At 36.5% G+C, this 27243-nt stretch overlaps 2 protein-coding genes and 1 long non-coding RNA gene across 3 annotated transcripts in view; 2 read left to right on the top strand and 1 right to left on the bottom strand.

Annotated features, from left to right (window-relative positions):
* The first annotated feature begins 1522 nt into the window (after positions 1 to 1522).
* Positions 1523 to 12445, top strand: LOC121943166 (succinate dehydrogenase [ubiquinone] cytochrome b small subunit B, mitochondrial-like). Its single transcript, XM_042486612.1, has 4 exons — positions 1523 to 1604; positions 3609 to 3719; positions 6684 to 6834; positions 11764 to 12445. Exons 1-4 carry the CDS (start codon positions 1556 to 1558, stop codon positions 11927 to 11929), a joined length of 477 nt encoding a protein of 158 aa, XP_042342546.1. The 5' UTR covers positions 1523 to 1555; the 3' UTR covers positions 11930 to 12445.
* Positions 12446 to 14045: 1600 nt separating this feature from the next.
* Positions 14046 to 15177, bottom strand: LOC121943498. The gene is made up of 2 exons (XR_006105853.1): positions 15148 to 15177; positions 14046 to 15016 (listed from the first exon to the last, which is right to left on the bottom strand). It is a non-coding gene; the product is annotated as an uncharacterized LOC121943498 (long non-coding RNA).
* Positions 15178 to 16176: 999 nt separating this feature from the next.
* LOC121943153 (beta,beta-carotene 9',10'-oxygenase-like) overlaps positions 16177 to 27243 on the top strand; it is a 31380-nt gene continuing 20313 nt past the window's right edge. The window contains 1 exon segment of the mRNA XM_042486586.1: positions 16177 to 16482. The gene's annotated coding sequence lies outside the window, so the exon portion shown is untranslated.

Genomic DNA, 27243 nt, shown 5'->3' with positions numbered 1-27243 from the left:
TATATATATATATATAACATAGTTAATGATAATTATCATAATAACAATTATAAGTACAGTTTCCTGGACATTTCCCCATCCTTTAAAATTATTATTATCTTCTAATAATCTCTCTCTCTGTCTCTATTTCGCTTACTGAATATTTTTTAAAAATTGTAAAATTATAATTAGAAAAAATTATACAGCGAGATATTGAACTAGAAAAGTCAAAACAATAAAAGCATGTAAAAAGCATAAAAACATTTTAAGTAAGTCCAAGTATAAAATTCAATTAAAAATAAATAAATAGAAGAAAAGAATAGAAGAATATAAGCCACGATAATCTGCACAGCTGCTGCATCGTCTCAAATGTATCCTCAACACCACAAAATAACTTTTTTTATAACCAGTTATTGTGTTTGTCTGTAGCAACCATAGACTGTATTTTATTTTATTTTATTTTTCATTTGATCTTTATATACAGTCTATGGTTGCTACAGAGAAAAACAAAATATACTGTATATAAAGATTTTATTTTATTTTATTTTACTTTTATTTTACTTTTATTTTATTTTATTTTTTATTTAATCTTTATATACAGTCTATGGTCGCTTCGGAGAAACACAATTTATACTTTATATAAAGATTTTTTTTGTTTAATTTAATTTAATTTAATTTTATTTAATTTGATTATATTTTATTTTACTTTTCATTGAATCTTTATATACAGTCTATGGTTGCTACAGAGAAACACAATTTATACTTTATATAAGATTTTTTTGTTTAATTTAATTTAATTTAATTTAATTTAATTTTATTTATTTTATTTCATTTAATTTTATTTAATTTTATTTTACTTTTCATTGAATCTTTATATGCAGGCTATGGTCGCTACAGAGAAACACAATTTATACTTTATATAAGATTTTTTTTTGTTTAATTTAATTTAATTTAATTTAATTTAATTTTATTTATTTTATTTCATTTAATTTTATTTAATTTTATTTTACTTTTCATTGAATCTTTATATGCAGGCTATGGTCGCTACAGAGAAACACAATTTATACTTTATATAAAGATTTTTTTTTTTTTTGGTTTAATTTAGTGCAATTTAATTTTATTTTATTTTATTTAATTTTATTTTACTTTTCATTGAGTCTTTATATACAGTCTATGGTCGCTACAGAGAAACACAATTTATACTTTATATAAAGATTTTTTTTAATTAATTTTATTTAATTTTATTTATTTTATTTTATTTTATTTTATTTTACTTTTCATTGAATCTTTATATACAGTCTATGGTCGCTACAGAGAAACACAATTTATACTTTACATAAAGATTTTTTTGTTTAATTTAATTTAATTTAATTTAATTTAATTTAATTTAATTTAATTTAATTTAATTTAATTTAATTTAATTTAATTTTACTTTTCATTGAATCTTTATATACAGTCTATGGCAGCGACAGTGAGGCGAAAGTGTTGATCTCTTCAACCATCCAACATCTTTGCGCTGCTGATGACTCGCCAACTACATCCGGGTAACCGTGGTGACCTTGGTTGGTTGATCATCATGGCGGCGATCGTCAGGTTGAGTTCTGTGTGTCGCAGAGGAGTCAAACGTGAGTACTTCTGTTAGTTTGCAGGTTTTCTCTCCGTTTTCAGCACACCTGTTGGCTTTAGAGCCGCTGGGCAGCGGGACGTTTTGTCGGGGGAGAAGCTGAATGTGAGCTGAGTGCGAACAAATCACGACCGCCGGCGGAAACTCGGCTGCTGCTGCTGACAAGTTCACGACTTTTAGCCAAGAAAGGTGTTAATGTGTGTTAGTTTATCACCGACACCGTCTCTGTTTATCGTTAATTTGAGCTCCCGCATATTTAAAAGGTGATGTTCACAGAGGTGGAATTGAAATTTGCTGCCATGGTGACATCAGACTGCACGAGCGTGACGTTATCAGTGAACTGTAAGCCAAACCCCGTTCAAAAGTTTGTGATTTTAAAGTTAACACTCATATTGACAAAGTTACACATCAGGTAAAACTTAACAAAAAATATATTCTGAAATGGCAAGACTTTGTCTTTAATTCGGCATATACCATAGACTGTATAAGTCAAACAAAAAAGCCAAAAACCTATTTTATTAAAGGTTCATGTGAGGTAAATGCTGCTCGCCACCGCCCCCTCCTTTGGATGTCTTAGTTGTTATTTTCCAATTAAAAATTGGGCGTGGAAACCAAATAACTCTTTTTTTAACCCATTGTTTATGACTGTATGTAACCCTTTGAAACCTGATTACTTTCAGAGACAAGACAAGACGACATGAGCATTTCAACAAGGAAGGGTCAAAAATTAGCAAGAGCTTAGTACAAAATTACAAGAAAATTACCTGGAAAAAAGCCTAAATAAATAAATGAATACATTTTTAAAAAGTTTTATTTTTTTCTGTAACACAATTTGATAGTCTTTTTTTTCTATATGTAATTATATATCCCCACAGCTGATTTTCAGGTATTTTTTTTCTCTCCTTTTACAGTTTTTTTGTAATTTGTGGGACATTTCTTGCCAAGTTTCTCATAATGGCTTTCCTACATTTTCAAGTCAAACTGATTTTAACAGATGTCAAAGGTCACAATACTTGTGAAGGGCATCTGAATGCAGCACATGATAACTGAAGTTGATCCAGGTGTTAAAGAGTTAAATATCCAATGCCATATTTATAAAAGAGAAAGGCGGGGGAGGAGGTCATGCTTTTTTAACATAGCTGTCTTTATCTTTTGCCATTAAAGATTTGTTGTTTTAGTGAAACAAGAGTCTATTTTAGTAAAAGTTCATGCGGTTAAGGCTGCGTGCCACCGTTCTCCTTTGGCTGTCTTTGTTGTCTTTTTCCAACTAAAATTGGGTGTGAAAAACATAAACTGTGTTGTTTTTTACCTAATGTTTAGTACTGTATGTAATTTTTGAAACGAGCAAATTGGCTTGATTTATTTCAAAAACAAGAGAAAAAGGCAATGAACAATTTAACAAGAAAGAGTAGAAAAAATAGCAAGAAATTAATATAAAGGTACAAGAAAATTACCTGAAAACAATCCGAAAAAAAGTTAAAAAAAAAAAAAATTCTGTAACATAACTTATAATATGTAAGTATATAAGATTAAAAATATATGTATGTATTTCTGATTTTTTGATAATATCTAATAATCCCCCCCCCCCCAGTTAATTTTCAGATCTTTTTTTAAAAATCAACTTAAACAATTTTTTTTTTGCTCAAGTTGCTCCTTATGTTTGTTCCTATGTTTTCTAAAGAAATCAAACCAATTTTTCAGACGTCAGAGGTTACAATACTCGTGAAAGACGTCTGAATGTACCACATGAAAAGTGATGTTGATCCAAAGACCCAATATCATATTTATAAATTAGAAAGGAGGAAGAGGATGAGGAGGATGCTCTTTAAAATAACTGTTTTATATCTTTTGCCATAAAAGATTTGTTGTGTGCTGAGTTGAGATGTGCTTAAATACTTATTTAAAGTGTTTTAAAGAGGTTTTTTTGTGGTTTATTGTTCATATTGTGATTGAATTTCATCTTTTTTGCGCCCATTTGGACACATGATTTGTTTTTTCTCCTCAGCTCTGTTCTACCAAAGCACTTTGTTGGCCAGGCCGCTGGTTGTACCACACAAATACCAGGAGCAGCCCTACCAGCTGACAGCGAGGATCCACGCGTCGCAGGCTCTTTACGGTAAGTGCTGCTGAGGTTCGTGGTTAGCTCTGCGAAAATGTCAAACGCTTGCTGTTAAATCTGGTGCACGAAGTGATGAAGAGACAAGCGGGGTTTGTGCTTGAACAGGATCCGGTCTGAGAATGAAAACCCAAAGAGGACGAGATTGTGGATTTCTGTTTTTACGTGCCGCCGTCTCTCAGGAGAGTAAAGGACGGCAGCCATCAGAGTACTTAGGATTTCGTCAAAGCTGAAGTAAACACAGAGTGTTTTTGTTGTTGTAGTTTTAGTCATCGTGTCGTCTCGGGATCCTTCTGATAAGGTTCGTTTTCGTGGCTTTAGTTTTTCTTAGCCTTCGTTTTCGTTAGCACTCACCTTTTCTTTGACGATGAACATTTTTTGTCTTTTACCTCCCAAATGACGGCATTATTTAACCGTCCAGGTCGCCGTAAAGATAACGTCTGTCCTTCTGTACGCTTTCCTCCTGGCGGCCGTGTGAGAAGTCGGATTCTCTGCTCTCAAAAACGAGAAATTTGACTCCAGTTAGCTTCGCTCTCAATGTACAGAAACTAAGCATTAAATATGAAAAATAAAATAAGAAAATAAAAACAGAAAAATATAGTTTTAAATTTACATTTAGCTAATATATACGTGTGTGTGTGTGTGTGTGTGTGTGTGTGTGTAACAGTGCAACGGTTCATATGGTTAACAGCGAGTTAAACAGAATGACAGCGTTGGGACAGAAACGGTTTCTGTGGCGGGATGATTCGGCGTGCTGAAGCTTGAACCGTTTGTGTCCGGGGTGCGTGGGTCCGTTTCCTGACCCTGGGCCGGTGTAAGTCCGGCCCCATAATCGGCTCCGCAGACCTGATCGTCCTTTCTGGTCCTGTTTGGTGGCAGATCCAAACCAGACTGGACGATGGTGATAGAAATGCTGCGGCTGGTGCCCAAAACTTGCAGTTTGTTCACAAATCTTTGTTTTTCTGTTTTTGGAGGTTTGATTCACACATTCATGGCATGGAAAAAAAAAGTTTGATGGTTTTATGCGACAGTTCAGTGGAGTTTCCACTCTACGCCACCGCGTTGTGATGTTTTGCTCTCCAGGGCTCTGTGCTATAATCATGCGACTGAATACTATGAATATACACTGAGAATAGAGTACAGCAGGAAAACCTCATTTAGGAACAAACCAACAGTGAACCACAGCCCCAGAAATTACCACAGTGATGAATCAACACTTATGACTCATTTCATCAACAAACTTTACAAGCTGCACTTATTTCTTAGATTGAATGTCGACTCTGTTTTAACTGGAAATAAGACTCAGTCCAGCTATCACAGGATGATGCAGAGAGTCATGCATGTGATAAGAGCTGTTAAAATGATCAAAGTCCAGAGTGCTGATTGCAGAGAATGGACCGATATTAACAGCAGTGAAAAGTGAAGGCTGATCTGTGGCATTTTCATACTGTCTTGCGTAGCTGGATTTCACTCGATTTATTCAGTTTAGCTTATTTGTGGTTTACTTCTCAGTTTGTAGGTTGCAGGTTTTTCTGGTTCCATGAAATCGGGTGGCCTCTTTTGGTGTCGGCAGGTGTTGTGTGGTCCTGATTTAGCGCCCTAAATGCTTGAGCGGTGGCCGTATTTTGACACCTGGTTCATGTAAGGTCTGCTAAATGCTGGTAGGTTTCACCCACTGTGATCCACTTTGTAGGTTAGCAGGTCGTTTTGAGAGGGACAGAAGGGCGGAGGCTGTCTCCGGGAGGTTCAAACGTATCGTCGAAAATCAAATGTTGGCTCTGCTTGGCCAGATTTGTAGTCGTGTTTGCATAAATCATTCACCACATGAGGCTTATATATGGGATAAGTGTCCATATGGGACAGACATACAAAAGTGTTGCTCAGCAAAGATGTGAAATACAATCAAATGATATATTTAACCTTCTGAAATCGTGGAAGTAGGATCGAAATGTCTTGAATAAATTTGTGCAGGCGATACCTGTTATTTTCATGCAAGTTTTTCAAAAGCTTTGCTTTGTGCGTACGCTGTTTCAAGATAATGACTTTAGCTTAAAAAACGAGAAATGGAGAAGGTAAAATCATATCATCATCATCATTATCATAATCAATATAAAATTATCACATAACTCTGGAAAATATCAAGAAAGCTATATTTATTATACTATAATTATGCATTACATACTGTATTTCGATTGTTTTGTGCTTCTACTTTTCTTTCTTTTTATTTTGTTGTTTAAAGTATTTTTATATATGTAGAAAAGTTTTGATACTGCCATTTAAAAAAAAAAAAAAAAAATTTCCCTCCTCAGATGCACTTGTCACATTTCTTCGGCCTTTTTTAGGGGCAAAAAATATTTTTTTGCTACCACCCTTGTTCTCAACCACCACACTCCTTTGACAGAAACATATTATATTGAACTTATTTCGTCCTTACCTGGTTAAATAAAGGCTTAATAATATAATATAATATAATAATAATATCACCGTCTTCCACCTCCAAACTCAAGTCTTCAAGCTCACACTTTTTGCAAATGGCTGAGTTTCTTTTAGAGAGATGTGACCTTTAAAAGTGCTGCTGGTACATCTCTCGCTCACCTGCAAAATTTTACTAAAGACACAAAAAACATGGTGACATTTCAGTCTGGCGTTTTGCTCCATGTAATAGAGGTGAGCGCGCTTTGACCAATTGTGCTTGTAGTCTCTTCTGATCCGGTCATGGCTGACGGTAGTTTCATATTCAAGTGACAGACTGAGAGGTATCGACCCTCTTAACTAACACTCAGCATGTTAACCTTTTCATTCAGAGCTCTACGTATTTGCTTGACTTACGACTCCTGAATGTCATCTGGTTACTAGAAAAGGGAACAGTGTCCTAATTAGAATAAATATTCAGTTTTTTGATATAGAAGAGAGGCATGTTGGTTTAAAATCCGCTGATAAACGTCTGTTCGTCTTGCTTCACAGCCGGTTCTGGCTCCAAAGCCGCCTCTCTGCACTGGACAGCAGAGCGAGTGCTGAGCATCCTGCTCCTGGCCATGGGACCCGTGGCCTATTTTAACCCCGGCCCTGTCATCGATTACTCCCTGGCCGCTGCCCTGACCCTGCATGGACACTGGTAAGACAGGAAAACACTAATACCTCATTCCCACCACAGCTAGCGGGTGCACGCTGGTTTTTTAATATGGTTAAACCAGCTAAATGGCTCTATTCCGATTGCCACTGAAATTACTGCTGGAGAGGGAGTCGCTGTGTGTGTGTTGAACTGTTTGTGTGTCTGTGTGATGTCACTGACAGTCAGGAGGACGAGTGAAACAGCAGACAGCAGCAGGAACAGAAGTCTGGAGACTTTTTAGTGGTTTCTTCTCGTTATTTATCTCTTACTTATTAAGTGTCTCTTTCAAACTCGGTGCAGATGTATTTGGATCGGTGTTTTAGCTGCTTTGGAGGAGATGGAGGGTAACTAGTGACAGCGCGTCATTGCTTTTTGCCGGTTAAAGAGCTGAAATTACCGCGTTCACCCGGGTGTTGTGTTCCCATCAATGCTGATCGCAGCTGGAGTCAATTAAAACCCGTGTCTGCCAGATGTTAGCGGGTTTTTTGTGCAGTGGGAATGAGGCTTAACTAACCTGAACCCTGCTCACATTAGTTCTGAAGATAAACAATATTTATATGTGTGTACGTACCGTGTAGCCACACCACTCCCGAGAATTAATGGCCACGCTTCCCACCGATGTATCTAATTTAAACTGTGACCGTTACTTGACTGTTTTGAGGAGGTGGTATTTCTATTTTTTTTTTTTACATTTAGCATATTGAATCACCCTCGTTTTTACCCAACACTTTCACTTCCTGTTGATGATTGCTCAGTAAAGATCTGGTTCTCAGAGGAAGGCCAGCTCTTCTTGTTTTTGTATCCTGCTCTTCATAGAGGTGTTAAAGTTTATCAGTTACATAAATCTAACACTGTAAAATCTGAGTTGATTTAACTCAATAAAAAAACCTCTAGGAAACTGATTACTTTAAAAATCTAACAACATATGAATATGAATATTAATCTTAATTTATGTTTACTTTATATGTAGTTCTTGCGTTTATTTAAAATGTAGTTTTAGTGTTGTTCTTCCTACGTTTAGAAATATCAGTAAACCAAGTTTACTGTACTATATATCTGTATTCTGTTATATTTGTATATTCTTTAACATGTTAATAAAACAACTCTCAGGTCTCTTCACCTCATTATTTGGAAAAATCCTCTTTGTCAACTTAACCCTTTGAACCCTGATAATCTACAAATTGCAAGAAATTGGTAGATTCAGAAAACTATTTTTAAAAAGATGCGGAAAAAATAAAGAATTATCATAATTACATACTTGAAATTTAGTTACAGAGTTTTTGCAATTTTAAAGCACGATTTCCATGTCATTCTTTTCTTTTGCTTGTTTAATTTGTTTGTTTTTTTTAAGGTAATTTTATTGTACTTTTTGTCTAATTTGATGCTAATTTTTGGGTCATTTGTTCTGTCATTGCTTATTCTGATCTTTCTGGTTTTGACAGAAGTTGAGCCAATTTGCTCAGGTTTTAAAGGGTTAAATCAGACCAGTGTGGTTGCTAACACTTACACTTGTCGTTTTTAAGTTTCAACAACTTGACAAAATAAGTATATATAATATATAATGAATTATATAATATAAGATAATTATAATAATAATATAAGATAATATAATATAATATAATATAATATAATATAATATAATAATATAATATAATATAATATAATATAATATAATATAATAAATAAAAATATAGGTGAGGATGACTGTGTTCAACCAGGACGATAAATATAGACAGAGTGTTGGTCTTGTCTCGGTCTCGGTCAGTACGGTCGTGACTACAACACTACCTCACATATTTCCCTTATCCTGGGAAAAAGCAAATATTTTGGGGAAATTCCTTCATCTCAGTGCCCACAGGGAGTTGTAGTCCAGTGTTTAAGGGGCACTAATTTCAGCGTCCAGGTTGAACACAGTCATCCTCACCTCTGTTCACACACCAGCACATTGTGATTGAGCAGACGAAGAGTCCGCGGGGAGTGTGAGCGAAAGCTCTTTGAACCCTCCACAAACTTCTTTCCCAAACGTCTCTGCCCAGTACAAAGATTTAGCTTGTTCGCTGACCCTTACGGGACAAAAGGCAAACTTTGCGCCATGGCGCTTTGGCGGAGGGGGACCCAGCCGTCCTGCCGTAGCTGCCAGCGGAGATTAATTCAGCCCCGGTTAGTTCCGGCTTTGTTTGCAGACTTGAGAAGGTGGCTTTAGCTTAGCGTCACAGCGATGTGCTCTTCCATCATTTAAGGCGCAGACTGAACAGCGTGGCAGGTGTAGGCCACAAATCCCAGTCATGAGTAGTGATAAGTCTTCTTAAGCAACGGCTTTCGGGGCAGGTGTGTTTCTCAAAGGGTCAAGCCACGTCGTTTTTCAGCCGACCAGCCAGACGACTGCTCCGGTGTCACCGCTCTTTAAAAAACGTAGCCTTCTCTCAAAATGATCATTTGTCCATTTCATATTTTTGAATTATTGCTGCATTATTGCATTTTATAGTGATTTTAGTTTTGCCACCTGACTACTTTAGGCACGAGTTTCTTCTTTTATTGGCTTTCATCCTCTTTTATATGTCATTATTATTTTTTCATTAATGTCTTATCTGCCTCTGTATGTGGTTCTTCTTTTAATCTTAGTCTTACCTCTTTAAATTAGGTTAATTCTCTTCTCGACATTTTCTTTACTTATTAGGAAATTGTGTTTTTAAACTTGCACCCTCATTGTTATTTTATTTGGGGAGGGGCAGCTTGGATGTCTCATCTGTTTTATTCTGTAAACCTTTTTATTTGGGAAGCACTTTGTGCTTAAGCTCGAAAACTGCGATATAAAGATTAAAATTGTTATTATTATTATTATTATTATGTGTTGGCTCGGGTTGAAGCATGAGGAGGCTGGAAAGCTTCCTCTTCGGCTGGTCCTGGGGATAAGCAGAGTCTGTGCCTAACAGGATTTTATATCTCCGAGGAATGTTGGAACTGAAGGGAAACCTGATAAACGTGGCTTCAAAAAGACATTAAGCTTTTTAAATTAAGGCTGCAGAGGCCTGACCTATTTATCGGTCCAGCTCGAATAGCACAAATCTGTTTTTATTTATAAAAGAACTGAAGGTACATACAAACTGAAGGTGAGAAGGTTTCCATTATAGATTTGTGCAAAACTGTAGCTACATTTTTAAAACGTTGATTAAACGAAATTGCGGGATGACTGCTTTATTTTATTTGTTTTTTTTGTGATGTTATGTGACTTCTCCTCTGGCGATAATGTTCCAGTAACCACGGCGATGGATGTTCAAAACATCAGCAGCTTTATTTCTATTGCAGCCACCAAAATAGCCGTCATTGTTTCCAGTGGAAGGCGACGAAGGCGTGTTATTGAGCGATAATGGAAAGGCGTTTTTTCAAAATTGACATGTTTCCATTCAACATATTTTATATTTGCAGTTTCAATTTGTGCAATTTGAGGGTTAATGGAAACCCGCGTTATGACTTCCAAGGTGCATTTTGGCACAAAGTATTCAAATACGCTATTTGGGCTGTTATTGGCGGGTGGAAGCTTAAGATAAACCTGTTAAAGAACTGATTTCAAAGTCTGTAACTTAACCCTTTGAAACCTGGATTGACGTCAGTTTTCTTGCTCTGTGTTCATTTAAACCTCTAAAACCTGAGCTTATCGATTTTTTAAAAATTTTTTAATATGGCAAAACAAAACAAAAAAAGGCAATTAGCAACTTGGCAGGAAATGTTTCTCAAATTGCAACATTTTGTAACAAGAAAAATACCTTAGCTAAATGAAAGAGAGCTAGAGAGGAAATATTATTCCGAAATCATCACATAACCAGGAAACAATATCAAGATAACTATATTTATAATTATTCTAATTACGCATTAAAAATAATGCATTGTTTTTGTTCTTTACTTTTTTTCCTTTTTTTTAAATTTTGGGTAATTTTATTGTAACATTTTAAAAAGTTTTTGCTAATTTTTGGGTTACTCATTGCCGTCTTTCCATGTTTTTGAATAAAAAAAAAATCAAGCAAATTGGCTCATGTTTCAAGGGTTAAAGCAACAGTTGCTAACTTTAAACAAAAAAAAACATTATTGCTGAGACATTCACTTTATCCACACAGCACAAAATCTGTGAGAAAAAAATAATAAATAATTCTTCTGACTACTGTATTTAATTGTAGCATTTGCCTTTACTGCATGTGAGCAAAAACATCCAATCACAGCCCGAGGCATGTTGATGTTGAGCTGCGGTCAAACCGTCGCTCTAACACAGCTGTCTCACATCAGTCGCTTCCTGAACTGACGTCAAACTGTCAAACTCAGCGTCACTGATCAAAAACGGAGCAAGATTCTGTTACTGCATCGGCTATTTCTTACCGCATATATATTTTAGAAACATTTTAGTGTACTGTTCGGCTGTAAAATGAGAAAGTTGATCTTGGTACTTCAGTCAACTGTCAACATGGCGACTGACTCACATCTCGTTTTACAGATAAACAGTACACTAAAATATGTATTCCTAACTCTGACCCAGCCACCATGCCTCACCTGCTCACACTACCGCCACGACCGCTCATGTTACCGCAGCACCGTTTAACATGATAATTTATTCACTGTAAGCTGGAAACAAACTAACAGCTCTCCAGTTTATATATTAATAGTATTTGCAAGTCATAGTTGTGCTGCATGGGTGCAAAATGTGATGAAATAGTCACAGTCTGGAGCTCTGCAAAAGCCCTGCTTTGTGTGTGTGTCTGTGTGAGAGAGAGGGGACCAAAACGCCGGTGGCTTATAAAAACGATTTGACGTTTTAAACTTGAAATATCACATATCACATATTTGAAATATCACACACGGAACAAACAGCGATACGTCGAGTATATTCGATACATCACCCACAACTGCCTGCTTTTTCTGTGTCTGCATGTTTTTGTCTTGTAGGGGTATCGGGCAGGTGCTTACAGACTACGTTCACGGGGACGCAAAGATCAAGGCTGCCAACGCGGGTCTCTTCCTCCTGTCCACGGTCACCTTCGCCGGCCTTTGCTACTTCAACTACAACGACGTGGGCATCTGCAAAGCCATCGCCCTGCTCTGGAGCAAATGAATGGGACTGTGGACCGGGAAGCTGTGGGAGGACACAGACAACTGGGTCCTGGCTGATTGTAAAAAATTTAAGGTGTTCTATGTAAATTCTTATAAATATATCATTTTTGACAACATCCCAGTGATTCACAAGTGTGTAATTGTAACTGTTGATTCAGGCTCGGTCTCTGTATGAAGTTCTTACTCAACATCAGGCCTCCATTTTTGGGAGATTAGCTTCGTTTGTGTTCAACGTGGACTAAATTTAAGCTACGTCACCCTCAGCAACATCATGTCTAGTTACTTAAAATGTCTTGACCAATTCTAGAAGAGATACTATCTATCATCCTGGCACGTAATTGTTATATTAACTGGGGACATTTCAACAAAACAGCTCGAGCAAGTTTTACACAATGTTGCAGTTAAATATGTAATTTATTTTATTTTTTTCATGTCCATGTGGCTGATTTCTTGAAATGTATTTTTGTTTCAATCATAATGTGTACATACGTTTTGCTCGTAAACTCATCAGGAAGAACAGGGCAGCACTACAGATCTGAGCAGTGTTTTGTATGTTCACATTAACCCCTCGTGTACAAATGATTCACCAGATAATCGTGTCACTCCGCGTGTCACCAGGTAGCTGTTGGCAGCAGTGAAACCTCCACCTGTCGGTCAAGTGTGCAGAGAGCAGTTGCTTGTATCGGCCTGTTTAAATCCAGGAGATCTGCTCTGCTGCTCTGTTGAAGGTTCATTAAAAGGTAAGGTAGGCGAGATCTGAAGTGCATCATAAACTCAAGCCATCCAACAATACTACCTGTGCAGCTCCAGCACAGCGGCTAATGACGTCTGGGAGCGTACGCACCCCTTTTCCACTGACATGGAGCTGGTTCTGTTCTTGTTTTGGCCCCTAATTTGGAACCGTTCAGAAGATTTTGAGCAAAAAATGTCAGTTTTTCTTTGTGCGATTTGAGACGACATTAGTGTCATATTCCAGAGGTTAGAAAGAAAGAGGATGCAACAATGGAGAAGTCAGAAAAAGAGCGTGTTGGAGTCTCATTAATGGTTGATCCATGGTTGTTTTTTGAATAAAAACAACCTATTGGACCAACGACTGAACAAAAGTTTGCAGGTAATCAATTGGTGGGTTTCCATTACAGATTTGCGCAAAAACTTAAGCGATATTTTCAAAATGTTGATAAATCGGAAAAATTGATAAATGCGAGACGACTGCGTTTCCACTGAGTGATGTTAGGCGACTTCTCTCACGATGACATATCAGTAACCATGGCGACGGATGTTCAAAACATCAGCAGGTTTATTTTTATTGCAGCCACCGCACTAACCGTCATTATTTCCACTCCGAGGCCACGCAGGCGTGTTATATGAGCGTTATAGCGAGCCCCTTATGTGTGGGAGCAGCCACGTATGAGGGATTTCTGGGAGCTGATGGTCCACGATTTCACAGAGGAATTGTGGATTCAAAACTCCCGGATGATCCGCTCGACTTTTTTTGTTGAGTTATGTGATGCAATAACAGCTCTTGTAGCTCCTGCTGCATCATGAGGGAGCCAGTTCCTACTGACAAGCATCATGTGACCTAGAAAAACCAAAAAAGTGTTTTTATTTCACTTTTGTAAAAATACGGCTTTTTCGAATCGCCTGAAATACCACCTCACGCGAGTGTAAAAACTTTTTTGCAATAGATGACTTTTTCCTAAATTAAAGTGTTTCCATTAGCCGCATTTTATATTCGCAATTTAAATAAATCTACCTTCTACTTTAAATTTGCACAATTTTAGGATGAATGGAAACCCACCTAATGTAATCTGCTACTTTGCTATGACTTCATTTTGTTGATGACACATCCTTAACGGTTACACTCACCAACAATCCTGAACGGAGCCTGTTCAAGAACCAGAGCGTTTTTGGTGGAAAAGGGGCGTAAAATGGTGTATAATAAATCCACAGCAGGGTTTGAAATTAACAGCTGCAGAATGCCGTCCTCTGCCGATAAAATACCACTCAAGACCGTCGTAGTGGCGCCTCTGTAACATATTGAGTTGTGTTGTACTTCATGTATGAATTACAAACTCCTTCCCTGTGTGAGTGAGCAAACAGCAAATAAAAAAGACACGTTTAGAAAGTATAAAAATGTACATTTATTTTGTTTTTTTTTTTCTTGGTCAAAACTTAATTCCACACACTTGTATGATAAGATTCAATATAGCTGCCTCATAAAAATTGGTTGTTATCATATAAGCTTGGAACATTCACTCAAAGCATATATTTGGTACACACACACACACACACACACACAGTTGTTGCATGCAGCTATCAATACCAGCATTTATTTTTGTACTGCTGAAGTGGGCGTTACAGGTGGAGTTGATGTCTTTAAAATCTGAGTTGTGGGTTCGAACCGTTGTCACAGCGCTCAGTCAGGACGTGTTTCTGAGGGCTCACGGGTTTGTGTTTGCTTCTTACAGTATTTGTCAATTTCTCATTTCTGTTCAGTCCATGTTTTTTTCAGATTATACGCACAAAATGAGATGTGGGAAGAGAAATGCACTGTTCCTGCCTCAGCGCAATAAAGTTGGCTTTACAGACGCTTTCATATTTTGACATTTTATGACCCAACGTACGCAATGTATACAATAACGGACAAGTAAAATAAGCTATATAATATGTAAAATTGCTTATAAAAGTATTAAACAAAGGTTACTTGACAAATTGTCTGCACTTGAACGGATACATGAGTGATACAAGTATAAAAACAACTTAAAATTGTAACCTAATATCTAATATTGTTTTAGCTAAAAAAAAAATTTAAAAATTCAGTTCTTTATTCAGGTTTTTACTGATATTATAAATGTACATGATGTCGTGCTCCTCTCGCAGCCAAAGGAGTTGATTGATCCCCAAATAAAAACCTGACGTAAAATGAGTGTAATTTGGGCAGATACCATAAAGTTAAAGAAAAAAGGCACTATGAGCTAAAATATATATAATTTTACTAGATATACGACCACACGGTTGTATGTACAGTTTCCATAAGTTTAGGGTTTTTGAGTTATGGCCAAAACATGTTGTATTAGGTCACCATGACCTTGACCACCAAATTTTAATCAGTTAATTTGAGTCCAAGTGGACATTTGTGCCAAATTTGAGGAAACTCCCTCCAGGTCATCTTCAGATATTGCATTCACGAAAAGGAAATAGATGCAAGGTCACAGTGACCTTGACCTTTGAACACCAAATTGTAGTCAGCTCTGCGTATAGTCCAAGTGAATGTTTGTGTCGAATTTTAATACATTTCCTAAAAGTGTTCTTGAGATATCGCTTTCCCAAAAATGAGATGAATGTAATGTCACCCTGACCTTGACCTATGACCACAAAATCCTAATCAGTACATCCTTTAGTCTACTCAGACACTGTTGCCAAATTTGAAGAAATTCCCTCAAGGCATTGTTTCGCTTTCACAAAAATGAGACAAATATACGGTCACTGTGAGCTTGACCTTTGACCACCAAGATCTAATCAGTTCATTCTTGAGTCTACTTGAATGTTTGTGCCAAATTTGAAATAATTCCCTCAAGGTGTTCTTGAGATATCATGTTCACGAGAATGAGAAGGACAATATCACAGTGACTTTAACTTTGACCTATGACCACTAAAATCTGATCAGTTCATCTGTGAGTCCAAGTGGACGTTTGAGCTAAATTTGAAGAAATTCTCTCAAGACGTTTTTGGGCCGGACGAACAACCTGAAAACCCTGACCCCTGACAGGATAAGCAAAAACAGAAAATGAATGAATGAATAGCTATTTATATATTTGTAATTAATTAAATGTAAATTACTAAATAACACAGTTTTCTCATAATATTCAGCAGTAGACTTGCTGAAATACTTTATCCTATTTGAGTTTTGTACATCTGTCATTTATGGGTCATTAAAGTGACAGTAATTATACTTTTATACCACTGATACTCAACTTGCGGCCAGAAGACCAGATTTGGCTATGCGGCATAATTCTCCACTTTACAATAAAAACAAATGTATTCACGCTAAAGAGTATTTTTTTAAGGGTCGACAGATAATCGGCCTGGCTGATTATTGGGGCCAGTATTTGGTAATTTGCTGATTATCTGTTTTATTTTAATGATCGCTGATAAAATTAATTAATAAAATTTCTTTTGTTTAAAAATTTAATTTATTAAGCAAGTTCCCATCAACTTTTTTATAAAAAAAAAAAGTTGATGGGAACTTGCTGCCTTTAATTTGAGAAGGATTTTCATTTTTATTGTACATGCATATTGGTTCCAAATATCAGTTATCAGTCTCATTATCTACTAATAATCCGTATCCGCCCTGAAAAACCAGTCGACCCCTAATATTTTTTGCAACTTCAATGTAAATACAGTGCCAGAATGCATTATAGAGCATGAAAATTGAGTTGTTTTTGTCCTCAACTCCTAGAAACAACTCTGCATTCACCAGACGGCTGCACCACGAAGCAAGTTCAACCGATCCCGGCTCTCGACAAACCCTGCAGCCTCGGTCAGAGACAACAGGTACCACCAATGAATCGATCGAAATCGAAACTTGCCCTGCAGGTTTGAGCGCGCTCTCATAAAATGATCATTTGACACTTAAAAATGATCAATCGCTTGCTGCCTACCTCCGCCTTTAAAGAATATTTCAAAAACTATTACAGTTAAAGCGACTTTGGTGCTCCAGTTAAGGTGAGAGATGAATGACGGCAGTAAATTCACAGGTTTTATAGAGAGTGCTTAAGAGTCTGCAGCTCTTAAACTTGATGCAGCAGATTTAAACATTATAATCCAGAACTACATTAAGGTCGAACACTTCACGGTAATGAAGAGACGGTATCGCGTTAGTTTTGGACGATTAAAGTGAAATTTTACTGACTGAATATCATCTATGATAACAGGCAGACTCTATTTATCAGCTGTAATAGAAAAGCAGTGCAACAAATGGACTCCAGCAAAGCAGAAGTATAAACATCATTCAGAGTGCTACTCTGTGTGCTGGTTTGAAGGAATTATACCACATTTCAAATTCAAATAAACACCATACTTATTAAAAATATGAACTGTTAATTTGCGATAATACTGTACCTGCGGTTTTATAAGGCTTTTTTAACCCTTAAGAACCTGGATCGACATTAGTTTAAACCTATGACACCTGAGAAAGTTGGTTTGATTTTTTTTGTAAGGTACGAAAAAATGGTATTAAGCAACTTGGAAAAAAATGTCTGAAAAACAGTAAAGGTGGGGAAAGGTTATCAGTGGGGATATAAAATTTTTAAAAAAAAGTCAAGAAAACTATATTTATCATTTTTATAATTGTATACTTACATACTTTCTCAAGGTCATTTTCTTGTCTCCTTTTGTTTTTTACTTTTCGTTTTATTATATTTAAATTTATGTATTATTTTCAGGTAACTATTTTTTTTCCTATTTTCGGGGGGCATTTCTTATTACGTTGCTCTTTGCCTTCTTTCAATATTTTTTAAGGAATTCAAGCCCATTTGCTCAGATTTTAAAGGGTTAAGAGCCAGTGTGGGCAGATGGACACATTCAGTGCTTCAGTGAGAGCAACAACAATCGTGTGAAGAAAATAAACAGTGTTATGCTCAGATATGCTGCATCACCGATAAACTGCAGGGTTGTGTAAAAGAAAACAAACGTGATACGTAAAGCAAGCACTACTGCACATGCACGACTTTGTTTGGTGGCGTTTATATAACGTTAGGGCTCAACAAGTTAAAACGTTTTCCCTTTGCTGAGAATCTGTACAGCTCATTTACTGATTACAGAGTGACAGACGAAGCTGCGAAAGACGCATTTTAGCCGATGTCAAGCCAAAACTCAGGAAAAAACTGGTCGCCACGACGTTGGGTCTGCAGCATAAGTTACGTAGATTAGGTACGTACGTTAGGTAGAGCGGAAACGGACGACTGGCGGTTTGATCCCTGGCTCCTCCAGCCAACATGCCCAAGTATCAACGTGTTGAAGTACGTTGTGGCATCGGTGCGTGAGCGTGTGTGAATGAGTCGCAGGTAGCACCTTGTACGGTAGCCTTGGCCAGCAGTGCGTGATTGTGACGTGTAGACGAAAAACTCTTATTAAGACAAGAAAAGCACTACACCGTTTAAAAGAAAGCCACGTTCGCCTCGCTAACACCGCTTTCCCACCAAAATTAGCGCATGTACGCGGGGTATTCAGACACCATTAAACCTGCTAAATACTGTATTACTGTATTTACTGTAAACAGCAGCAGGAACAGCCGTCTTTGAAAACTTTTCAGTGGGTTCTTCTGTTTTTATATCTTTTACTTATTCAGTCTTTCCCTCAAATTCGGTGCAGATGTGTTTGGATCACTGTTTTAGCGCTGCTTTCGGAGGGAACGGACGGTAATTAGTGACGGTGCGTCATTGCATCTCGCCGGTGTTTCGTTCCCATCAATGCCGATCGGAGGCGAAAAAAACAGCGTCTACTGCAGAGTCATTTGACCCGGGCGTGAATATGATAGTACGCATTCCCATTGCATTAAAAAGCCAGATGTTCGTGGGTGTTAACGTTTTTTTGTGCAGCGAGAATGAGGCTAAAGATGCTAATCTCGCCTCGTGTTACAGCCGCCTGACCTGCTACGACTGGATTTGCGTCATCAAAAAGTTGAAAACAGCCGAGCATTTGTCTTATGTAGACTGATAAATACTTAAAAAAATGTTTGTTTATATACTGGCCCCTGGCTTCCTGTAATTTTTCAAAAGTGGCCCCCTTGGCAAAGCAAGTTGAGTATCCCTGCTCTTGTTTTTGTATGTGCGAGCAGTAATGGGTTAATCCTGTGCTGCGAAACTGCACATAGCAGAAAAAAATGTAACGCACAGCAGCTTGTTCATATGGCAAATTTTCCTTACTGAAACACAGAGGCGGACGTTATCACGCTCATCATTGTGCAGATAGTAAATTGATCACAGAGGCTTCAACCACGTGAGTTTGGTTTTTGGGATGCAGACTCAGCGTGTTCAGAGAGGGATCGTCGGCAGGTTGAAATCCCAGGAATTCCCCTTCGTGCAGAGATGACTCGAACTGATAAGCGTTGGATGCCTCAAGTTTGGTCTTGTAGAAAATGGCCCCGTGCTTCGTGTCTGTAATACAGTTTGGGAGAACCTTTTGGGAAAAAGGAAGGCAAACCTGATTTAACAGGGCTCCTACAGCTTTAGCAAAGTCATTTTCAGACTTGTTCAGACTTTTTAATGCCACTCAGAAGGACAGTTTTTAACAACCAAACCTGAAGAAAAGGTTTATTTTCCTAAATGTTTATTGTAACATAAAACATGACTTTCAGAGTGGACCACGTGGAAGACAAAGAACAAATATTATTATTATTATTATTATTATTGTAAAAGTATCTGTTTAGTTTACCAATAGAAATATCTGGCATTTGTGGCCGGTTTTCTGGGCGATTTTGTATTTCTAAATCTGTATGTAAGATTCCGCTGTTTGGATTCCCATCACGACGAGTTTAAGAGGAATTTATTGAATTATTTCATTAAAAAAATAGATGTTTTCAATTATTAAGAGTTAGACTTTTGAAGATTTAATTTAGGACAATTTAATACCATTAAAGCCTTATTTTTACATTAATAAATTCAATGCCTTTAAGACTATTAAGGAGCTGCAGGAACCCTGTTTAAGTGGGTGTTTGTCACGCTGCTGCACAGCAGGTTGCAGTCAGGCTCTGCCTGTCGACGGCGCAGAGGAATAAAAACATGCTCAAGTTTACTGTAACTCACTAAATTTTTAGCAACATTAAAAATCACGTTAACATCTCCCAAAGTGCAGTAAAATGGGAAGAAGCGAAGTTTCAGTTTCCAGATGAGTTGTCTCAGTTTTAAATTTGAACTCCCCTTTTCTAAAGCACATTGTACGGAGGACGATTAGGGCCAGGCAGGAGGAATGTTTTTTTTTTCATTATGCCCGTTGAAAATAAAGTCAAAATGTCGAGAATAATGTTGAAATACAATGTCGAGAAAAAGTCCAAATTTCGAGAATAAAGATGAAATAAAATATAAATATATAAAAATAAAGGCTTTATAACAAAGAAATTATTTTTTTGTGCATGTTGAGGAAGTCTCAAAATTTTATTTCAACTTAACTCTCGAAATTTTATTTCAACTTTACTCTCGAAATTTTATTTCAACTTTACTCTCGAAATTTTATTTCAATTTTACTCTCCAAATTTAGACTTTTTTTCTCAACATTGTATTCCAACATTATTCTGGGCATTTTGACTTTTTTTCTCGACATGCATAATGACAAAAAAAGAAATCTTCCTCCAAAATATTTCTCCTTCCTGGCCCTAATCTTCTTCCGTACATTTGATAGAGGCATCAAAAAGGCATAAACAGTACTTAAAATGACCGGTGTGCGTTTGAATATTCTGTAGACATCGTTTTGGTTTTCTATGTGGTGTCAGAGAGGAACTAAATAACCGTAAATTACTTGTTTACACTCACCATTGGCTGAGGATAAATTTTATGGTCCTGACCGCAGCACACTACGATGTTTTCGTTCTCTTTGTTGACATACAGCATGGCTGGCACCCCCCCTCTCTTATTTTCGGTGTTGTATGTCTGGATTTTGAATTTGCAGTCTAAAAAGGAAACACGGGAGAAAAAAGCAGCATATCACTAAGTGATGACAGAGGATTTATGTATATATGTGTGTGTGCAGGATTTGGTATATTTCTCTGGCAATATACAGCAAATGCTAATAAGAGGCTTCTGTGCTCTTCGTAACTGGTCATTTGGGACACGCAGGTGCCTCCGTGTTTTACATTTTCCTTGTAGAGTTTACCGGATTTCCACGTGTGGTGTTAGTGTGAGTCGACTGAGCATTAGATAAGAAGTGGTACCTACAGTGTAACTCTAAAAAAAAGTGATTTCCAGCGAGTTTATTTCTAAATCGCAATATAGAATAAGGGACGACACATTATCGGCATTTAGCATTTTGTTGATTATCTGTATCTGCGTTTTATTTTAAAGATTGCTGATAAATTTCTATTTAAATTTTCACTTTATTAAAAAAAAAAAAAAGGTGGATACTTGCTGCATATGATTTGTTTGCTAAAGTCATTTAAACAAAGTTTTGTGTTGGAGATTGTTATATTCCAAATTCTTAATTTTCATTTTTATTGTAAATGCATTTCGGTTCCAAATATATTAAGTACTAATAATCTGTATCGTTATCGGCCCTGATAAACCAATAAGTCAACCCCTAACATAGAAGATATCATGATATGGCTGCAGTTGTTAATGTATATGGAAACTCTTCTTTAAAAGCTGAATTAAAGAACAATATTTTGCTGTATTTGGCTGCAGTGGCATTGTTAGGCTGACTTAAAACCAAAACAACAATAGCCCTTATGATTAAAAAACAAACAAATTAAATCAAATAAAATAATAAACAAATTTTGCAGTGCTAGTCAATACATTTTTATGATAGCATTTGTAATCTACTTAATACTAATTTATTTCATTTAAATAGCTTTTTTTGTATAAAAAATGTATGACATAAAGTATATTGTGTCGAATTATATCTTATCACAATTCATCATTTATCTGGAAAATTTGGGGGAAAAACTGCTTTTAAGGTGCCAGAGTGCAAAAAAATCCCAGAGGAAGGATCTCCGTGGATTTCCTCTCACTGTTCTGCGTGAGCTCTGCTTTGTTCAGGTTTTGAGCTTGAAGGTCCATTTCGTCCCCGTGTATTAAAAGCAGGGTTTTGTTTTCCTTGCTTCGGACCCAGAAACACTCGTCGGACTGTTGACTGCTGAGGCTGAAGGAGTCCGACAGCACATCTGTGTCTTTGACAGAAAAACACAACAGAACAACAGTCGCACATTTACAATCACCGCTCATGGTCTTCCAAAAACGGACGATGAAGGAGAAAAGTGCGACAGTGGGCCTCGTGCCAGAAACAGCAGACTAACATATTTTCTCTTATTTTTCCTCGTTTTCAGGATTTGTAACTGTTTGGTCATTACCCATCGATTTTTTGGGATTCCTTTTTCTGCTTTTCTCCTAGCTGAGAGAAAATTTTGCGGGTGGTCCAGAGCTCTCGTACCAAGTTTTACATTTGAGGAACATTTAAAAATGAATATCATTAAATCAAATTTAAATGGGGTTTTACTGGAACTATAATGATACTACGATAGTCGGTCAAAGTCAATTAATTAGAAAACTAAATGAAGACTATTTCTTTCGCGAAAGTCATTTTTAATATTAAAAAAAACATTTAACGGTTCCAGATATTTAATGGTTCCATATATATTCTATATATGAGGAACGTGCTGCTTTTTCTTCTAATTATTTTGATTTATTGAATTTATTTAAACCTTTTTGTATGTGTACTTTTTTTAAATACTTAAATACTTCTTCCAGAATTGTACTATGTTTAAGTTTATTTAACAGTACACTGTTAATTATTTCCAGGATTTCACATTATGTAACTGTAAAATTTCACCATATATTACTGTAAAAATGAAACAGCAACTTTTTGTGAATGTAATGCAAATATCTTTGTGGTATCATTTGTACAGTACAGTACAGTTACACACTATAAAACCCTGGATATAACCAAAGCATCATTATACTGATATAATTGTGTCATTTTTACACTATTTCTTGTGAAATTTCAGCCTACAGTTACATCCTGTATAATCTGGGAAATAATCACAGCATCTTGATAGCCTGTTGATTATTTATAGGATTTTCCAGGATGTAACTGTAATATTTCACAATAAGTGTTATGCAACTAGAAGCCAGTAACTTATTGTAAATATATAATCATCCGTTTTACAGTGTAGGCCTGATTCAGGTTCACTACTGTAGAATTGGTTCTTCTTCTTGCAGCCTTTTTTGGCGTCTCCAGTCGTGTGTCCAGTTTTTGCACATGACGCAAAACATGCACATATACAGTGTTTGGGTGGCGTTACCTGTGCTAACAGGTGAGTTACGATCAGTGGGATTCATCATTGAGCACACCTGGTCAGAGCAGATTTGGATGCTTAAGAGCGTTTGTATCTCGAGTTTACCAGAAAATTAAGAGAAAATAAAAGAGAAATTTGTGTGAATGTTGCTGCATGAGGCCCATTGTGCATCAGTTTCATGCTTTAAAAAAAAAAAAACAACAGAAACGCCTCACCTGTTTCTGTTCCCACTTTAAATACGGAGCAGCGGACAGTAAAAGAGAAAATGTCAGTATTTATACACATACATTTTAAAAAGAATATGGATTACACTGACAATATGATGAGTACAATATAATATTTTATTGCGTATAATAATGAAAAGTGCCTTCTGAGAAAGAATAAAATCTGAATTATCTTACCTTGAAAGTAGAAGGCATTATCGAGTGTTGTTACAAATTTAACACGGGAGAAGTCAGCGGCAGCCATCACGCAGACCTGCAAAGAAAGTCTTCATGAATACAGTTCATATCCACAGACTGTTCGGATTTTGCCGATGGGTCGTGCCAATTTATATGTTTTATTAAATATAGGTAACAAATTAGAAAAAAAAAAAAACAGAAAACGTAAATTGGCTTAGGTTCTTTATGTTAAGAAGTCTTTCCCGAGATAACAGCATAAATAAGTTGATAAGTAAGTGATGAATAAGTGATCCTGAGGAAACAGCCGGAAATATGTCACTGTGTCGAATTATGACGCTCGTTTTCTCGTGATAACAACTTATTTTTCGCGTTATCTCGGGAAAACAAAGCTGCTTTTCTCGTCATAACGAATTCATTGATCTCGTTGTCTTGGGAAAACCAATTTTTTTCACACGAACCAAAAACATCATTGTGATTAAGAAAACCAAACATCAGGTGTTTTGTTTTCTTTATCACCAGAAAACTGTCGAACAGGCTTCGTTTTCCCCAGATAACGAGAAAAATGAGTCGTTATCACAAGAAAACAAGCGTCAAAATCTCGAGATAACACCATGAGTAAATCGTGATCTCGAGAAAACAACCGAAAATATGTCGTTATCACGAGAAAACCGAGAAAATAAAATGTATAGAAAGATTTCCTCTTTGGGCTTCTGTACTGAACAACTTCAGTGCTCCTTCGGTTAATCCTGCAGGGATGAACCACGTTCACGTTCTCCCAAAGTCTCCGAAAGTTGTTTATTTCCCAATGCTGCTCAGGCGATGAACAGAATAACTGTATCAGGGGAAACCATTATTTTGTAGGATGTGCTCTCTTTCATTATTTATTTACTTTTTATATGATTTATTGCTCCTGTCTGCCCGTTTGCATCGTTGTATTTTGTATACTGTGCATTGTACTGCACATTTTTGCTTTGACTGATACATATTTATGTAGCATATCGTACATATCTATCTATCTACTCCCCATATCCTTGTTTTTTGAAACATGCATAATCCCCTAAATTTCTGTTCTCTCAATTTTTAAACATCCTCTAAATGCAGTTAAGAAGCAAACTTTTTATTATTACTTTGGACATTATCTCATTTTAAAGCGTGGAAGTTAATAAACAGAGCGTTGGTCGTTCATATTAATTTGATTGATTTATGATTGTAGTAGTTCTCTTCTGTAGCATGAAAACCGGATTAGTGTTGGTTTTGTTGTGTATTTCCCTGCAACGCCACAGAGGAGATAATGTAGGCGAGTATGAGAGCACAGTACTGCCTGTATACAGGAATGCAGCTATGTGTAAACATGTACTTTATACATGGGTGTGTGGGTATATTTACATTTTGCAATTGAATAGTTTATTGTATATGAGATGTGTAAAAAGAAGATAAAATAGTTTGTCATTATTATTTTTGTTTGGTTTTTTTTGTATTATTTTTGTATTATTTAATAGGTTAAATTTCTTTCCTTTTTATGTGTGTATATTTTTTTTTCTTTTATTTATTTATATGTATATAAATATTTTTCTTTTTTTAAAATTTTTTACTCCCTTTTTTCCTAGATATATTTATAATATATATTTAATTGAATCTCTATATCTTTGATATACTTTGCCTGTCAGCCATCCCAGTTACTTCCAACACACACGCACACACACACACACACACGCACACACACACACACACACACACACACACACACGCACACACACGCGCAACACACACACACACTGCATGCCTTTCAACATCCTCAACAAACAACGTAATTTACCAATTTGTTTTTACTCGTTTGATTAATTGGTCTTGTCTTCTCCTGCCGTGTCCAATTTTGCACTGTCCTTTTTGTCTCACACACATTGTCGTCCCTGTCATGTCTCACACCTGTCTTGTGTTGCATCACACACTGGCTACACTGGCTACTCACAAGCTGACAAGAAACAAGAGACGCCACTAAAGCAAAACTGCAAAATCAAATATAGCCGAAGGGGAGGTAAATACATGCATAAATAAATATAAACATTTAAAAATGAGTGTGCATCCCGTGCTTTATTTAAATGAATGATAGCGGTTGTTCCTGTAGTGCTTTGGTACTTTAAGACGGCAGGAGCTGACGTTTCTCAGAAAGAGGGTGGGAGTCGTCAGTGTGGTGTGACGGTGATTGTGATCCGCTGCTGCTGTTTGCTTTACAGAGACTCGGTGCTCAGCTGTGACTCAGCAGTGAGGCGACTGGACCTTTTCACAGTCTGACTCAGTCTGCTCCTGTCTCTCAGCGTCAGACTGCCAGACTGCCAGACTGTGCCTCCAAAGAAAAGGATAAAACCGACTCAATAGAAGCACGGAAAAATAGTGTAGTGTGACGTGGTTTGTTCAATGTGGAAGTACGACAGCTTCCTGAGGCAGAAGAGACGCTGGTGTTTCTAATGTTGTATGTACCCATGGTAGTTAGTCATTACATACATACAGACATACATACATACATACATACACACATACAGACATACATACACACACATGCACATATATATATATATATATATATAATTGATACTAAAGGGTAAAAAGGATGTATGTATACAGATGCATAGTACAAGATACACAAAAATTACACATACTAAATTTATATATATATATATATATATATATATATATATATATATAGTAGTAACTAAAGGGTAACAAGAGTATAGTACAAAAAAATACACAAAAATTATATATATATATGCACACATACATATATAGATATGTATCTGTATATATGTATGTATGTATACATATATGTGTGTGTGTATGTATGTATGTATGTATGAGTGTGTGTGTGTGTGTATATATATATATATAATTCATAATAACTACAGGGTAATATGGGTCTATACAGGTGTGTAGTAGTAGTATGTACTATGTTTATGTTTAGAAACTGAATTGTAAATATTCATATGAATGCAGGTACTGTTGTATGACAAGATCAGGATTGCTATGAGGAAGTTATTGATTATAGTTTAATTATTGAAGTTTTCTGAAGTTTATACTCCTTTTCGCACATGTAAATTGAGGCAATTAGTGGATGGCATTTTTTTTTTCTTTCTTTTTTTTCCTTTTAATTATTCATATGTTTTTAAACCACTGTTTTGTTTTTTTTTATATCAATGCTGCGATTTTACCGAAACGCCTGGGTGAGGGGTTTTTTCCAGATTTAGCACTCACCAAAGACTCCAAAGTATACTTTTACAAGAAAATAATAACAGTCCGAAATTTAACTGCATTTCTTTCAAAGGGAGAAAATGTAGCACGAAATATATTCCCACAATGCATCTATGATAAACTGAGTGGTGACATGTAACCCTAAAACCAGCAGGCGTGAACATCTGCAGTGATAAAACCGTCTAACAGAGGGTGTAACATACCTGTAAAGGTGTGAGTTTCTTCTTTTTCCTCTTTAAAAGCAGTCGACAGACAGGAAAACGGAGAGAAAAGCAGCGTCGTTCAGTTGTTATAATGCTTCACTTCTGTTTTATTTGTCGCTGTTTTGCGCAGATTCCTTCGCTGCCGTCTCACTATCGTCTGGAAACGACTGCAACAAAACTAAAGGTGTGTGATCCACGTCCTCGCGCTCCTCTGACGAAACGGCCACAAAGCTGCTCTTTCAAACTGGCTCGCGGGATCGGTGACGTGCGCGCGCTTACCAAACTTACAGTAGACGGAAGTGAAATTTAAGGGCTAAACGGAAATGCTTCCTCTTGAGTTTCTCAAAAATGGTGTTGTTTGGGCGTAAACTGACTTATTTTTCTCTAACTTCTCGATTTTGTTTTTTTTTTTTTTTTAACTTTTAATGAGGAACCAATATTGTACAAATATCAAATACAAAGTACA

The sequence above is a fragment of the Plectropomus leopardus genome, chromosome 5, assembly GCF_008729295.1.
Source record: "Plectropomus leopardus isolate mb chromosome 5, YSFRI_Pleo_2.0, whole genome shotgun sequence".
Classification (NCBI taxonomy): Eukaryota; Metazoa; Chordata; class Actinopteri; order Perciformes; family Serranidae; genus Plectropomus; species Plectropomus leopardus.
This window is presented reverse-complemented; position numbering and strand designations above follow the sequence as displayed.

Bases quoted from the DNA above. Each gene is read 5' to 3' on its own strand.
- LOC121943166 (XM_042486612.1), top strand. From the start codon at position 1,556: ATGGCGGCGATCGTCAGGTTGAGTTCTGTGTGTCGCAGAGGAGTCAAA. The intron at 3,720-6,683 runs GTAAGTGCTGCT...CTTGCTTCACAG, and splicing joins CGCGTCGCAGGCTCTTTACG to CCGGTTCTGGCTCCAAAGCC. The intron at 6,835-11,763 runs GTAAGACAGGAA...TTTGTCTTGTAG, and splicing joins CTGACCCTGCATGGACACTG to GGGTATCGGGCAGGTGCTTA.